The 17,882-nt window shown below is 39.4% G+C and overlaps 1 protein-coding gene across 1 annotated transcript; it reads left to right on the plus strand.

The window, feature by feature from the left end:
• The first annotated feature begins 7,488 nt into the window (after positions 1-7,488).
• Positions 7,489-14,023, plus strand: LOC103801271 (lipopolysaccharide-responsive and beige-like anchor protein). The gene is made up of 4 exons (XM_009073683.1): positions 7,489-7,537; positions 7,594-7,695; positions 9,185-9,399; positions 13,745-14,023. Exons 1-4 carry the CDS (start codon positions 7,489-7,491, stop codon positions 14,021-14,023), a joined length of 645 nt encoding a protein of 214 aa, XP_009071931.1.
• Positions 14,024-17,882: the final 3,859 nt, after the last annotated feature.

Below are 17,882 nucleotides of genomic sequence, written 5' to 3' on the forward strand. Positions count from 1 at the left end.
GGAAGTAATTTCCATAACAGCTTCTCTTCTTACAAAAATTAATTGGGAAGGAGCTGTAAAAAAACTTACCTGTTAATGTTCCCTTTGGCATTTATCATGCTGAGTAGCAGGAGGATCAAAATGCCCATAAATCAGTAATGGAGTTAGTTAACGATGGAGATTCTTTTACTGGTATTTTCTGTCACATGCCAGAATAGCTGAACATTTGCAGAGCCTCAGATTATTAAATCTCTTTGGAATGGCTGCAGCTCTGAAGGCAATAGTTGCTGCTCACTGGAGTCAGCCTGGGAAGAAAAGAGAGTTTCTCTTTGGTAGTCCAGCACTTAGAGTTTCACAACTGTCTCCTCAGCTCCTTCAGTGCTCAGTAGCACTTCTATTTTTCACCCCTACGTGCATTATATTATTGTGTGAATCCTTCTTCTTCTCCAAAAAAAAAGCCAGTAAATAATTCAATGTTCTTTTAGCATTGTTTAACTGCAGAACTCACAGATATTCTTTGTTTCCCAGAAATGGTTGGACAGTAGGTCAATGTTTTATCCACAGCAAGAGTCCTTCAGCACCATCTGCTGGCATCCAGCTGGAGCTGGGCTCAGGACTCAAAAATAGGCAAAGAAAATATCTATCCACATATTTCGTGGGGAAAAGAAAAAAAATAGTGTTTCATCCATGTTAGAATTTAAATCCTTTTATTAAAATTTTCTTGAGAAAATACAATGTGAATTTATGATGAGCTGGAACAGAAATAGGTCAGGAGTGTTTTGTTAAGTGGGACTGTAAAAAGACATGGAGTGCTTTTTTCTTTTTACTAGAGCTTTTGCAAGGGCAATATGAAATTTTTCTGTTTGTGTTGTATGTCAAATTCAGTATAATATATATCCTAGAGAAGATCCACAAGGCTCAGAACAGTATGTGCAAGATGTTTTTGGAAAGGGTGGCAACCACAAAATGTTCTGCCTAACATTTCTTGCACTGTTTGATGTTAGCCTTGAAAAGGCTGAGGGAAGCTCAGTGGACAGAGACCCTGATGCTGGAACTGCTCCTGCAGTTCCTGTAGCTTCACAGGGCTGTAGCCAGTACTGAATCTAGAACAGAGCCTAAAATTCTACAGCTCCAAAAGGTCACTTGATTCTCCTTTAAGCTGTAACACATTGATACCTCAAAGAGTTGGAGGCCTCATTCCTCCAAGTACTCCATAAATCACGAGGAAATGATGGTTCTAACCTCCACATATTCAAACTGAAAAAAGCTGAGGTACAACAGGTGGATGAATTCTGGTGTATCTGGAAATCTGCACTGATTTGCTACACAGGCAATATGAGATTGTATTTATACAATGCCAAGAAAGTTATAGATACCTGTGAGGTATCTATTGAGGTCTTCATTGAAAGGAACTTGAAATAGCATTCACTGAGGGTTTGGAAAGCAGTTAAATAGTCATTGTGACTTGGTACTGATGAGCATGGACGTTTGTGTGCTATCAGTATTTGGTTTGGCTAAAAATGTGTCCTCCAGTGTTAAGTGCAGCATCTATGGCATCCTTGTTTCCTCCTGGCCAAGGGAGATTGTGTTTCAGCATGTGTTAATCGGAGCAAGTAATTGGAAGTAGCAATCTAGAGCAAGTTTTGAGGCACAATCCAGTCACAAGTGAAGGCAGTGTGTACTTACTTCAGAGTTTGGATGCTGCTGGTTTGGCCCTAAGCAGCTTCGGGTCCCACTGGAGCTGGATGCATGAAATTCTCCACAAGGATAAGGATATTTAGTGCTTCATGATGTACTGCAGACCTTGGAGTTCCAGGAAAAACAATGCTCTGTTTGCAAGTTGTAACTATTAGTTGATGAGGTAAAAGGAATTCTGTTCTTACAGTAAATGAATACAACCAAATAGAGTGGAATTCTCATATGAAATCTCTCATCTCTGATTATTTTCTGTCCAAATTATGAAGTACTATAAATGTTTCAGCTAGATATAAGATGACTTTTGTCTTAGAATTCCTCAGGAGCTGCTATTTCTGACTGAAATAATTGCTTGATGGTTTTTTTTCCTTTCTTCTTTAGGTTTGTTGTCTTTTTTTTCCCCTGATCTCACTAGGTAATGGTAATGAACCACATTATTATTTGAGCGTAAACAACCAAAGCCCCTTCATAAAGCAGGTTTAGAACATTACCAACCAGGAATGACAGTGTTCTAAAACTTCAAAGCTGACACTTAAGGAGCAGTTTATGAAGTCGAGATGGTGCAAATATTAAAATATTAGTGTACCCTGACCCTTAATATTCACCTGCAGATACTTTGCAGGGGCTTCAAAAAGGCTGTGCCCCATGGGAGGAGTCCTGGAGAATGACTTCCAGGACTTGCAGCAGATGAATCCCCAGTAAAGGCAAACTCATTTGAGAAAGCTTCGTGCTGCACATGGTGTAGGAATTAAGAGACTGGAGATTATTGACTTTTGAAGTCTGAGTTGCAATATCCAGTTCCTGAAGGCCTGTTAAGCCTTTGTCGTGTTTATTTTGGAAACATTAGTGAACCTGTTTTCGTGGCACGAAGTACATGAAAAAAATCTCTTCTTAGTGCTAAATGTTGATCACTTGTTGCACAGTGTGACTGTGGGAAGTGCAGTAAACCTTCCTGTGTTGTATTTGCTGAAATGAATTCTAAAACATAAATCTCATCTATTTTTTTTCCTTACTGAACAAACATTCCAGCACTTCAGCAGCTCCTGTGCTTTATGTGTTTAGATTTTGCAGCAGGACAGAATGATAAAGATATCGGTAAAGATATTGTTCCTTTTTCAGAAAATATATGGTTGAAGTGTTGGGGTTTTTTGGGGGTTTTTTTTCAAAACCAAAACTTGCATCTAGGCATAAGGTTGTACTTTTTGGGGCAAAATAAGTCTGAACAGATGGAGAGTAGTTGGAAGGAAAAGCTGATGGAGTGTCATGTGAAGAATCAGACAACAAGGAAGTTCCTGTATAATAAGAAAATATAATATTGTTACCTAAAAAATGTATATTTACAAAGAGAAGATTATTCAAACTGAATTTTTTAGGAATACTTCAGCAATGTTATGTGGTATCACGTGAGTAAGATCTCACATCCATCGGATCACTGGCTGTTCTGTGCCAGGGAAATGGCTTTCTAACCATTAAATATTCCCTGTGATCTATAAATGCAATGCACAGATTTTATACACTATTCAACAGGTATCACTTGGGTGTAATTAAACTCTGAAACTTGCTATATAATCCACATAAAAGCCTATCAGCAAATGAGTTTCCTTGGTTTACTTACATTTTGCTGACAGCATTTTTGCCCAGATGTCCTGCATTCTGTAGGTGCACTTGTACTTCTCACACTGATTTCAAACCTTTCATTGTTTCCCTCAATCTTTGTCCTAGGAGCAACTTCAAAACTGGGAAATTCTAACCACAGATTTTCGAAGACTTTTCTTACATATGCAATTTGCTTTGGTTGCTGTATCATTCTGAGACAGTAATCCATCACTTACTTTTGCAAGGAATAGGTAAAATGATAGATTAACTGATGCTTCATTCAATTTGGGTTTTATATTGACATAAAATCACCTAATTAATTTGCCATTTCAAAGTGCCCTGCAGCCTCTGCAATCAGAGAGGAATCATTTTGGAATGGCTGTTTGGCTCTCTGTGACTTGTCATAATTCACTGTCTCCTCAGTCTGAAACATAAAAAGGAGCATGGTCAAATATTTTATATTTTAATGTGTTGCCTATTATCTCACTCATAAATAATAGGGAGATTATCTGGTGTTTAATGCTGAGAGAAGTTTTGCAGCCCGTCCCTAGTTAGATTTCTTTTTAAGAAGATATTTTTCTTCAAATGAGTCCTTGTGTTTGGCTCAGCTCCTCCAGCTTACTGCTGAAAATAAAGAAAAGGGAAATTTACTGATGGGTTTAAAACCTCATGATCCTGCTTTGTGTTGTAGCATCACCAAAGCTGAGTAAAACAGCAGAGAAAGCCCCAGAAAAACAAACCAATTTCTTATTATTGAGGAAGGCACATCGTCTTCTGGATGTCATTAAACCAGCAGAAAGTTTTGACTCTGCTGTAATCCTACTGTTCCCTTTTAAAGGTAATCTCCAAACGCCTAACATTTTTCCCCTGATATATCACCACGGGCTGACTCGATGCCATGTGCTCTTCTTTTATCTCCTGAGCTTGAATTTGATGATTTAAAATGTACTTTAGTCAAGTAAGAGTGATACGTTATTTTCTGTGGGAAAACAGCTTTGCAGAAATTATTTATTGGAATGGAGGAGAGTCATTTGAATGGTGAAGGTAAAGTTTTTCTGCCCACTGCAGGAAAATAACTTTACATGCACCCTAAATAAATCAGGGATGACATTTGTTGCAGTGTGTGCATGTGGCATTGAGAATCTTACTGTTCAAATTCGAGTAGCAATCCAGTAATTCTATACACCAAGGATATGATTATATCCTCTGCTGAGAAAAGCACATCTGTAAAACTATTGTGTCTTGGTTATTAGGGCTCGGGTTTGAACTATCTTTAATTTCATTTGACTTGTTCATCTTCCTTAAGGATCTCCATAAAGATTCACTGAGGATTCTTTTCAGCCCTTAGTTAGGGTTTGCATCAGTGCTCGTAAACCTGCTTAGTGGACAAAGACTCTCTTCCCTTTGAAGTCACTTCCCCAGCTTTTCAAAAGGTCTGCAAGTCTGTTCCCCTAAAACAATTTAGAAAAGTTTGAAGTGGTGCCCCTTAAACCAGCAGCAAAATAAAATTTTCCCTTTGCATTATTGAAAACCATGACAATCTTCTGAAGCAATAACAGTTTAGAAGCTTTTAAAGAAATCTGTTCTGCTCTATGACCAGCTTTTAAGTTGACCCCATTATTTGGAAAATCAGAGGCTTGGAAACCCCTAAATACTTGACATTCTTATCAAAGGACTCAGCCTGACTTTTCACAGGGCTCCTCTTTTACAGTATCTATTCAAGCCCTAAGTTCTTTAAAGATACCATTCAGATTTCTTCTGTTTCATTTTCACTTCGAGTGGTTTTGTAGTGCAAATATAATTTACTAAACAGTTGATACAACTTCTATACCCTCATCCTGCCACCTGTAGATTTATACTCTGTTATGTTTGAAGTCCAAATTCTGAAAAGACTGTGAGTATTACTTAGGTGATTTTATTTTCTGTGAGTTGTGGTAAATATAGGCTCAGTTTCTACTTCTTTTTTTAAGGATCTTATCCCCTACATTTTATGTACCTACTGACAGCCTCATGCAGGTAAAACCTATAGCAATGTAGTGTCTGTAAGCAACAAGGTTCCTCTAAGGATTTTGTTTACCTGCACCTCCTAATAATTCATTCAGGCATTGCTGCTCCTAAGTCCTTCTAACTCCAACATCTTACATTCATTACCCGCTCTGCAACCTTGTATATTTAAAACTTCTCTGACTTCAAAAGTTCCATTAATGTGTAGTGTATATAATTAGATTAACTTCTTGCTGGTTTATGCAAGTGTGTGCTCATGCAATTTCTGAAAGGAAAATAAAGCAATAAACCCAGAATTTGACCATTTTGCTAACATAGGCAGATCATTTTAAAGTAAAACTAACAGTACCTTTAAATGCATGAAGCTCCTTTTGTGACTTGGGGCCAAAGGAGACAAAAACGGGTCAGGGGCATTAAATTGTTGCTTGGTAGTAAGAGTGTTACGGTTGCTGTTAGATTTTCCCCCTCAAACTGGAAGTTTGTGTTCACTTCTGAGCCTTCCAGGGTGTCTGCCCCACGTTTGGGTGAGGAAAGTTCCACAGGACAAGTTTGCTCTGAAAGGTTTGTGAGTGCTCAGGCTGAGCCACCTGAGAAGTACCTCGAGGTCATTAAGTCTACCCTTATGCTTCTAATTTGTTGGGAGTTTTTCCTTTGCTGTCTGCCATACTTCCTGCACTGGGGCATGGTTTTTTCAAGCATTCTACGAAACAAAAGCAATAGCTTTAATGGTTATTTATTAAGAGATTAAGGACAATTCAGCAAGTTGCTCCAAAGCATTTTCAGAGCTAAAATTTCTGCTAACATTACGTGCCTCTGTGTGTGTGTACATACATGTGTCTGTGTCTAAGAGATTTATTTACAAGATTTTGTATAGGTAAATGATAGATTATAACAGTAGCTGCAGAATAAATCAAGTTTTGAAAGGTCAAAGTCCTTGATTCAAGACTTCCTAAAAGACATTTTGGGAGGTGTTACAAAACAGTCTGAGTAAAAATGTAAAACATGAAGAGTAAGCTGAGCTTTTATTTATGCAAGTCCAGATCTTACATTGCTTTTCCAGGGAAGTCTCTCCCTGTACACACACAGGATCTGAGCAGCTACCAGCTGAAATATAGCTACAAAATTTCTAACAACACCCAATTGCTGCACTATTTTGGCTCAACATGGACAGACTAATGACATTATGTTGTGTTTACCTTTAGAAAACTACCCTAAACATAATATGAATGATGCTACCTTAGAGGAGTAACAGGACCAACTCATTCCCTTGGTTACTGTCTCTTTGCAAAACCATCTCCTGTTTTTCAAGTTTTCAAAGTTTGATTTAGCCCTTTCTTTACTGCCTTGTTGGTATCTCACGGATCATGATTTGTTGTGATGTTATTTCCTGCTGCATAAAAACTCATCTAATCCTTTTTGAAACTACATGATGACATTGCCCAAAATATATTCTTTAGAGTCTAAATGCTTTGTAGAATGCTGTGAATGAGCTAATTATATGGTAATACAAAAACAACACTGATTTCCATGCAGTGCTAGGACTCTTGAAGAGGGGAGTGAATAACCTGGGAGTGAAGTTCTAAAACTATTTAAGGAGTTTTATAGCATTTGCTTTCCCTTCCTGTCTCTTGACCTGGAGAATATTTTTCCACCTTTAAATATGCCAGTTGTGCAATTTCTTTTGTCTTATTGTATCCACACATGTTGGATTGCAACGAGAATCTAAAAAAACCCCCCAGCTTTATTTGTTTGGGGTTTTTTTCCAGGGAAATGTCTAACAGGAGCAGTGGGAATTCAAGTTGGGTTTGGTTGGTTTGTTTTGTCAGGCTCATCAGAAATTCTGACTGTGGTCTGAGCTCCACATCTAACAACTTCAGGCTGAGGTTTCAGCACTGTTACTAGGTTAAAGTAAAATCAGTCAGTGGATGTTTTACTTCATCTTTTGGGCACTGTAGGTGTCTTCTCATGGTGATACTTGTGTTTGCTTCCTGTTACAGGAAGAGGTAGTAATTGACTTAGGTCTCTTCTTCCATGAAATATAAATAGGGGAAAATACAACTCTGTGCTCTGGCTTTGGTTGGTTTTATGACACACCTGACATTTGTACTGATGTGTGTTAGCAATGTTCAGACTGAGCTCCTAGACTGTCCTGTGGAGGTCAAAGTGCAGAACTCCCCTATGCAAACAGGAGCATTGAAGTGATTTGTAAGGAGCATGAACACAAAGAGCAAAGAAACGGAAGATGCTTCGGTGATTGAGAGTGGTGATTTCGGAAACAGATTGTAACCCAGGATTGCTTTTATTGTTCTTTCTTTGAAGGTGATTTTGCAACTCCTCGAGCTGTTTTGACAGGGCATGACTACGAGATCACCTGTGCTGCCATTTGTGCTGAGCTTGGCCTGGTAATAAGTGGTTCAAAAGGTAAGGAAGCTGTTGTCATTTCTTTCTGTTCCTGAAGGTATGATCCTAATGTGGGAAGGAATATCATCTCAAGTGACAGAATTATGGTGGTTTGATTTCTAACCTTTTTTTTAACTTGCTGTGGAACTTGAAACCTCTTTTTAAACATGTTAAAACTGAGGATTATTCAGACATTTACAAGAAGAGGCAGCCACATCAGGTCCCTCCTGATTGCTATTTCTGTTTGTTTATCCAGGGTGTAATTGCATGTAGCACAGAGCTTTCCGTGGCCAGGGTGGTGAAGAGTGTTTGTTATGGATAGCTTCTCAGAAAGGGAAGCAAAAATTAGTTTCAGGAGAAGGAAAATGTGCTGCTTGGTTTGTCTGCTGATGGGTGTATATAAACTACTAGTAATTCTGTCCAGGCTCTTTGGGCTTGGCTGCAGAGCCTGTAACATGCCCCATTTGTGTTCTCCAAGACTTGTTTTTGGCAGGCAAAGGACAAAGAATATGTTGATTCTATGGATACTGTTTATAATGTTCTGATCTGGTGGTCCACAATTATTTTTAAGCCATACATTTCTTGGAATTAGGATCTTTCTGCTTTAGTATTTCCAAAGTACCTACTTTGAGACACTTTTTCAGACTTTTTCAATACTCCTCATCTGCAGCAGTGTGCATTTCTGCTGTAGGTATGTGAGCTCATCTACCTTATGTACAAATCAGGTGTTTGTCCAAACATGTTAAAAAGCAAATATTTAGTGGATCATGTGTGGGTTAAAAATCTTTTAGAGTAACACTTCAGAATACCTACATATTTTTGAAACTACATGATACCATGGCCCAAAATATATTCTTTGGCCTTTAAATGCTTTATAGAATGCTATGAATCAACTAATTATGTGATAATACAGAAACAACATTGTGATTTCCATGCAATGCTAGGACTCTTGAAGAGGGGAGTGAATAGCCTGTGAGGGAAGTTCTAAAACTGTTTAAGGAACTTTATAGCATTTCCTTACCCTTTCGTGTCTTGACCTGGAGAATAATTTTGTTTCCCCTTTAAATGTGCCAGTTGTGCAATTTCTTTTATCTTATTGTGTCCATATAGGTTCGAGTACAAAGAGAATCTCCAAAAAATATACTTAGCTCTATGTGTCATTGTGTTGTGAAACTCAGATTTTAAGATTCAGTGCTTTTAATTTTTATGCTCTCAAAATTACCTGCTGCCAGTTTTAAAGGAAAATCCACAAAAGAAAATCTGTTAGGTCACTAACTGGTTTGGATATGTGCTCTGACATACCTTAATGTAAAGCTTTTAAGGGATAAACTGTTCAGCTTATTCTCTGGCACCCTGAAAGTCATAGGCAATTCACTTAAACATGGTAAAAACCATTACAGTGTATATAATGGTGATTATTTAAGTAGAAGTCATTGCTTATCATTTGATATATGATGTCTTTGAATGAGCATGTAAATCACTAACTAGAGATTTTCTCCTGTCTCACTAGAAGGACCATGTCTCATACATTCTATGAATGGAGATCTACTGAGGACATTAGAAGGTCCTGAAAGATTAGAAGGTCCTGAAAACTGCCTGAGACCAAAACTGATTCAAGCTTCCAGAGAAGGCCACTGTGTCATATATTATGAAAATGGGCTCTTCTGTGTGTTCAGTGTGAATGGAAGACTTCAGGCCACTATGGAAACAGATGACAAGATCAGGGTGAGTGTATCAAATGTGAGCTAATGATGCCAGTTCCACTGCCAGTCAAAGCTGACAGCGTTGGAGCTGTGTGGAGACTCCTTCTATAGCCAGACCATAAATAGGTGGCACTAGACCATATATCTAGAGGATGTATCAGGATTCTGAAAAGCTTTAAAGGGACCATGTACTCCTAATAATATTAGGAAGCTTTTTGCCATTTTAAAGGCCTTATGCAACCTGATCTAGTGAGGAGGTGTCCCTGCCCAGGGCAGGGGGTTGGGACTAGATGATCTGTAAGGTCCATTCCAACCCTTCAGTTCTATGATTATATGATTCTACGACTTTTGATCTCCATTTTTTTCTATTTTATAACTTACATGGAACAGTGAATTCTTCATTAGCACTGAAGTTTCCAATGTAGTTCAGCATATTCCAGTTAAAACCTTCTAAAACTCTATGATGTGCTATGCTGTGTTGATCCAGTGTCCCTATGTTTTCACAGTGTCAGACAGGCTGGTGGAATCTGCAGAAATAACTCTGAGTAGGTCTCTGTTCCCCAGTGAGAGTCTACAGGGGTGAGAGGGCATTTGATCTTTGCAGCCACAAGTGTAGATTTGAGGCTGGGGAAGTGAAGCAGAAACGTGTGTATTTCTATCCCAAGACATTTTACCAAATGAATGTAGATTTTTGCATCAGTTCCCTGAAACTGCACCTTTGGCTGTCCTTGTACAAATGCTTCGGAGATTTTCAGCCTACCCTTCATCCCAGTTCTTTCCACAAAGCAAGAACATATCGCAGTGTTTTTTCCCATTAATAACGTCGATAATCTGTCATCTTCAGTTGTGATTATGTTGTCAGCTAGGCCAGCAAATCTGTAAAATATCTAGAAATCCCTTGCTGGCTCAAACAATTTCTGTAGTGTTTCAGTCAGTACCCACAGCTTTAGGAATGTTGCTGGAGGCAATGGAAGTTCTGCTCTCTCTGGGCCAGAATTACGTTCGCACAGGGTTTTGGGGGTTTATTTGGTTTGGGTTTGTTTTCTTTCTCTCCCAGTGGTCCCAGCTGAGCTTTATGCTTAAACAACCTACAGCGTCTTGCCCAGTGCTTCTGCACTCTATCATCTTGGAAGGAGAGTGGCAACTGCATGATTAAAGTGGGGCATTTAAAATGAATAGCACCTACCCAAGGGCTGTGCTGACAAACACTTTGCCTTGGCTTTTGCTTGAGGAGGATAGAAAAGGGAAGGAAAAGGTCATAAGGATTGAATCTGTATTGTAACATTCTGCTCTCTGCTTTTTTATGTCATTATGGACCAGGATTTTGGAGGGTTATTAGCAAAACTAGCAGCTTTCCATAGTGATGTTTGGGTCAACATTCTGATTTTCTTTCTTGTATTCTTATGCTGGAAAAATTTCAGACACTCTGGGGAAATTCAGAGTCTAATCAATGCCTTCCACCTGTTTTTGTTTTAAATACTGCATTGCTCAGTGGAGCTTAGGCGTATCACAGTACATCTGCCATGTAGTGTTTAGATATCTTAATGAACAACTTTGCTCTAAATAGTCTGCTTGTTCTGAGAAGCAAAGTTATTTTACCCTAAACAAAGGCTGTATGCTGTTTCACCCAGAGGAACCAATTTATTTTCCTTTCCTGAGTCTGTTTGGAGAAGTGGAAGTGCCCACAAGACTCCTGCTGCTGTAAGCCAGGCCTGTCACAGTGTCAGCCCTGCCTTCTCACAAAGCACTGCCTTTCAAACCCTCAAACCTTGAAGGGGATTTGTGCAGAGTTTTCAGACTTTCCAAGGAAATACAAGTCAGAGCTGCAGCTTTCAGAGCATTGCTGAAATTGTGCACTTTGGGGATTCTGTGAGAGGCTGAAGCTCATGTTGTGAGAGAGATTAGTTGCAGGGTTGTTTCAGTCTCCCACCTAGCAGAATTGTAGATAAACTACACTGGGGAAAAGCAGAACAGTAAAATTGATTCATGGCATCTTCTCCACCAGTTGGAATACTTGGGAGTAAAAACATCTTTTCGTTTGTTAAACCTTGAAGGGCTTGTCAGGAAACTGAAATGTTGACAGGGTCACCTTTTTTTTTCTTCCATTCATTCCTCCAGTCATTCTTTCATTCATATATTTCTATAGACAAACGGCTGAGAAATTTAGTAGTAAACAATAAATGAAAATAAATCAGCATCATGTCCTCGTGACAAGCCAATGACTTAGTAAAATTGCATAGATATTAGTAAGGGTTCAAAGCCTGTACTTTCTTTAATCCAAAGATCACAACACCCACTGCATTTTGCAGGTAGTGGAAGAGTTAAAGATTAATGGCTTTAATTTGCCTTTTAATATAGCATTTCTTCAGTAAAAGCCTCAAGTATAAAATCCAAGTGAACCATGACCATAAGGTTAATGGATTTTCATCAGCTGAATTTTATAAGTGTAGCAAATAATTATTTGTCACGGTCTTCATTGCAATTTGGAAATACCCGTAGGAGATTGTCATTGCTACAGAGGAGAAAACCACCCCACACTGATTTTTGCTTCTAATGAATAATCTCTTCAATAATTATGTGTGGTGTGTTAGATCTTGTGATCATCTACTCAGTGCATGCAAGTTCTAGGTGATTTTCAGAGTCTTATCAGTTTGATTTCCACCACTTTCTTGCTTACTCTACTCTTCTAAGAGAGTCTCTAAATTAAGAGTGCTCAAGGTCTGTGCTTAGCATGCTTTTGTAGGCAGTAGAAACAATCACAAGAGCTGGAATGGCTGGAATATTTGTTTTCAGTGGGAGAAGCTTCAGCTTAGAATACTCAACCCTAACCTTGGTTAGTATTCAGTTTGCCATACTTAGATATGGTTGGAAAAATAATTCCAGATATTCTGCTGTTGTCTAAATTTACATGTATGACTTGTCATCTTCATTCAAAGCACAGCTGGAATAGGTATATCATCTTTTCTTTGGTTCAGGGTTGTCTTTTGGTTGTAGTTGATGTTTGGGTTTCAGTTTCATGCCTTTTAAAGTCAGTGTGTGAAGTAAAAGTCCAGCAATGTGATTCATTCTGATTATTTGGGAGCTGTTGCAGTAAACACTCAGAATTTATAACGTAGAATAGAAACTCTACCTTAATCCAAATGCTGCACATATAATCCTTGTAGGATGCATTTGGCATCATAGTAATAGAGCACAGAATACAAAAAGTACAGATGTGCACTGTGTCTGATTACACTTACTATCTCACACACTGGATGTTTTGGTTCCTAGGCTAGTCAGCACTCTGTGTATACACTTTATTTGGGTTTTAGTTTCTCTCATTTTGTGGTTCTTGTGGTCAATTCCGTACATTAAAAAAACCCACCCAAACTTCCTTTTCTCGAGGAATTTAAAATCATAGAATCATAGAATTTAAGGGTTGGAATGGACCTTACCCTAGTCCCAACCCCTGCCCTGGGCAGGGACACCTCCTCACTAGATCAGGTTGCTCAAGGCCTCATTCAGCCTGGCCTTGAAAACTGCCACATTTTGGCAAAATCCCTCTTTTAAGAAATATTTCTCATGCTTCCAGTCACTTGAATATCTGATAGTGTCATCTGGTATAGTCAGTAGGTAACTGAGGAAAGTTATTCTTCCAGGTACTCAGTAGGTATCGTGATTTTCCCAACAGCACACAAGAAATATCACAATAGATTGGAGACTCCTGTTTCAAGAGGTCTTCACTCTGAAAAGCAGTGAGATCCCATCGTTCTCCATGATCTGGATCCAAAATACAATTTCCCACAGATTTGCCATCAGTCCCCACGATGCATCCAAAATCAGGGTATGAGCCAGTGAATTTATCACAGCCAGTTTCAGGATGGATGATGAAAGAAAACACAGTCTCTGTTAGGAGAGGTGGATCATTATTTGATTAATCCAGAGCAGGAATCTAAAAATGCTGCTCTAAATTTTTTCTAGTGACTTGTATAACATTTCAGTTCCCTTCAGCATTCAGTTTCTGCTAGGCTGGTATTAAAGACCCTTGGGGGAATGTCAGGTACTATATTTGAATGCCAGTGCTAGTGTAAATCTAGCTAATTAGAAGAGTAAATTTCTTTAGCTGACCTTATATTAGATCTTTGGAATATGGAATAAATCACAGGTCAGGTAAAACTTAACTGGTGATGTCTAATGCCTGAAAAAGATCTGTGCATAATAATATGAATCTATTACTGGGTAAAACAACAAGAATGTTCCTTCGCAAGTTTTTATGGATATTGATCCCTGGACATTGAAACCAGTGAAACCTTCGATTGAAAGTAAAAGTGTGGGGGGTAAGAGCAGCACATATTTATCTGACAAATGTCCCTGTGGTTTCCCCTCAGGCCATTCAGCTGAGTCGGGATGGACAGTACCTGCTCACGGGTGGAGACAACGGAGTTGTGATGGTGTGGCAGATGTGGGACCTGAAGCAGCTCTTTGCTTACCCCGGGTGCGACGCTGGGATCCGATCCATGGCCCTGTCCTACGACCAAAGGTTAGAGCAGAGTCTGGTCAGACAATATATACCTACCATGAAATTACAGTCTTGTTTTTCTTCTGATTGTGCTTCTCTGTGGCTCACAGGTCCTGGTGATTATCTTCAGCATTCTGTGCTTGCATGAGTTCCTTTCGAACTGTCATATTTAGGGAAGATAATTTGTTTCAGGATTTCAGCTCTTGGGGGAATAAGGAGAGAGATCCAAGAAATCTCCCTTTGGCTGACTTTCAAGATAGGTTGAGTTCTTGGCCACAGAGTGTGTCACGTGGAGGTGGAAGGTTACATGTGTGCTTTGCATCTTTCTTCTTTCACTTACAATACAAATCACATTCCTAATTCCAGACCTTTTTGTTAAAAACAGAGCAGGTAGAATAATTGGACAACAAGATTCCCTCCACACATCCATATTTTGCTAAAGCAAATAGTAATTTTTATTTCTAGAAGTTATTTTAGCCAAATACAGCATTGCTCAGGGAGGTAGGAGATGCCCCAACCCTGGCAGTGTTCACAGCCAGGTTGGATGAGCCTTGAGCAACCTGCTCTGGTGGGAAGTGTCCCTGCCCAGGGCAGGGGTTGGGGCTGGATCATCTCTAAGCTCCATTCCAACCCCTAAAATTCTATGATTCTCCAATGGTTTTGTGCTCTGCAACATGATTTGTTTGGAAAGCCTGACTTTTGCAGTATGTGGAGCACTTCCATCTCCAGCTGTCTTCAGTGGAAGTTGGTCATGTTCTTGTGCCTATGTTGATGTAAATCCTCTCTGTGCTGACTCACAGAGCTTCACTAACAAATGTCCTGTGCTTTCCTCAGGTGTATAATGACTGGTATGGCCTCTGGGAGCATCGTGGTCTTCTACAACGACTTCAATCGTTGGCACCATGAGTATCAAACCAGATACTGATGATCTTCACAGAGCACTGACCTGGGCAGCTGTTGTCAGAAGGGAACTGGACACAGCACACCCCTCTGGGTGTCGAGCCACAAAATGGTTCCTGATATAAATAGCTATATTACATCTGAATGTAACTTAAATTTGCTGGAAGAAGCAACCTATTTTTTAAAGTTAATTGCTATTTTTGTAGACCTTGCTTGACTTTTTTGGGGGAAGGGCAAAAAAAGCAGAAAACCAGCTGCTGCGTTCTGTAGTTAAAAAAAAAAATAATTCTATATTTTTAGTCACAATGAGAAGTCTATTTTGATCCCTGTATGTAAACAAAGCCTAAAGGTGGTTAATAGAACTGACATTCTAGCTATATTATGAAGAAACAGATTTTCCATCTGAAGCTTTATCTATGACCTTGAGGAATATATGATTTTAACATAACGAATTCTGATATTTGGGTAATTTTGATCTGTTCTATCTGTACCACAACTTTGTCTTGTACTTTTCCAAATGATTGTACTACATCAGCACTGAAACTTCTGGGAATCGAGGGGTAATATTTAAATTATGGTTAATGTAATTTTAAACTTTGCAAATCATTTCCATCAATGTTCCTATTCAAGCATGTTGCTAGGCCTAGGCAATTAGTTCTTTTTTAGTTGTATGTTTTGTGCAGTTAAGAGAGAGAAATCAGGACTGGAGTTTGTGCTACATCAAGTGTGAATCCTTTTCGTTGCTCCTTGGCATCTCCTTCAAGGCACACCAAAATGTGGATTGTTCCTCAACATCTGAAAGGCTATTTTGAAGACTTTCAGCTAGAATCCCACAGAGGCAGGTATTTTTTTTGGTAGGTACAAGTTGCAAAACACACTGGTTGCCTGTGGAAGCACTGAGGTGGCAGTGCTGGCACACAGCCCCACACTGCAGCACTGGCCTTGCAGGTGACTTTCTTTTTTTTTCCTCTCAGCAGTAGCCCCTGCAATGCTGCAGCACATGCCATATTCCTTTTCTGCATCTAGCAGCCATGTCTTTCGTATTTTGCTATCACCAAATCCAGTCAGATCCTGCCCAGTCCTATTAAATTACCTCTTTCTTTTAGGAACTGAAAAGTAATTTCTACTAAGGAACAACAAGTTATTTTGGTGTTGCACAAATCTACTTTTCTACCAGATTGCTGTGCAGAACTCTGTGAAAAAAATATTTGTGAAAAGAACTGTTTTGTAAGTCTGTATTCATAACAATCTTCTTTGTATGTTGTGATCTGAGTTGAAATTTACATTCCATATCTGTATTGATACATATATTTCTCTAGCTGCCTACTAGAGCAGTTCCTGGTTTTTCTAAGCATTTAACTACTTTCTCTTTCAGTAAAGATTGGGAATGAGAAAATTCAGTTTGAGTGAAGAAATCAAATAAAATTACATTTGTAATTGAGAGCTTCAGTGGAGTATTGGGTTCTTGTTATGGCTAATGCACTCAAAGTACTCTTGGTGTTTATGAAATGGTGACCAAGTTTGCTCTGCTCTCTGCATTTTCGTACTGAGGTGGTTGTGGTGGGATCAGCAGTTACATGTTTGGTTTGTGCAGCAGAAGGATGATGTGACTGAGTGAAGGATCATGCCCATGGTAAGTGTCTGGTGTGTTGAGCAGTAACGTTTGCTATGCAGAACTTGCACTTCACACTTCTTAAAGTAAGTTCAACAACATTCATAGCCTCCTCTCAGAAGAGTTTGAGGGGAAATTGGTTTCCTCTTGAAGTGCAGTCTGCATTTCTCTCAAGCCAGGGCTGGGTTCACGAGGTTGGGTGGAGGTGAACAAACAAACAAATGTGTATTTTGCCAAATGGAAATCCTGAAAGTCTCTTCTTTATGATCTCCTGTTGGTTTAGGAAACACTTCATTATTGATAGAAATAATAGTTTCTGATCTTAGAGCCAAAATATTTCATGGGGAGTCGATTTGTTTGTTTTAGGAAGGTTCCTATTGAAATGCTTTCCCAAACTGAAAGCACAACTGGTCCTGAGTTGCATCCAGACCCTGTGATGGCATCAAACACTCCTTGGGGGAGCAGCAGCTGGTGCAGCATGGTGTTTTGCACGAGTGCTGCAGCCCTTCTGTGGAAAAGGACATCCTCACCTTCTCCTCTGTCAGCAGCCTATGAAGACACCTCCGTTCTGGACTCCTTTTGTGAGCAGGACATACCTCTCCTACCACAGGTAACCCCACGTACCCCAGACACCTCCCTGGGGGCCAGACATGCACTTGGGATCTCAGCTGGGGCTGGACTAGTCCACATGATGCTGTTTGTGATGAGGTGGCAGAACAAGGTTAGATTTCCAAATGCTGAAGTTGGAAAGGTCTCTGCAGGACATCACCTGTGTCACATGGATTGCCTGAAGCTCTGGGAAGCAGTGCTTGCTGCTGCTGAGGGGGAGGGTGGTCACAGCAGTGCTGCAGGGTTGTTTCCTACCTTTCCTACCACTTTTTGTGCCACATTGCTGCACTTCTTTCAGCTACCATGACCATAAGTTATCAGTTGGCACTTTCTGATATTTGAATGCCTCTGCAAAAGGTAAAAACACTTATGTTTAATCATGTGTTACCTATATCTTCCATAGGAGTCAATAAACTTTAAAAGTTCATATGGGAATCCCTCAAATTGATTCCATGAGATCTTTGGGTAGTTATCTAATTGTTCAATCTCCCCAGGGGGAATAAGACAATAGTTTCACTGACAAAATAACTGAGTTCTCAAAGAAATGAGTGACTTTGTGCTTTGTTGGTTTTTTTTTTTAATGAACAAAGTTTATTGCAGGTCTTTCTTTTACAATTCTAGTAGAAAGTAGAGCTAAGAGAGAAAATGACCTATGACCAATTCATAAGAACGAGCAAAGGAAAAAAATCAGCTGAATACATACTCTATTGAACTAAGCATTATGGTAAAGAGAAAACCTCCTCTATTTTGTGACTGCAGATCAAGGATAGCTGTTCCCCAATCCTTGTTTCCAGTGCCTGCACCAGGTGAACAGGGGATAGCACTGACAAACCTCTGATGGCTGTTGATGGCAGCTCCTCTATCAGCTCGTCCTACAACTAGGAAC

Source organism: Acanthisitta chloris, unplaced genomic scaffold (genome assembly GCF_000695815.1).
Source record: "Acanthisitta chloris isolate BGI_N310 unplaced genomic scaffold, ASM69581v1 scaffold22180, whole genome shotgun sequence".
In the NCBI taxonomy this organism is placed as follows: Eukaryota; Metazoa; Chordata; class Aves; order Passeriformes; family Acanthisittidae; genus Acanthisitta; species Acanthisitta chloris.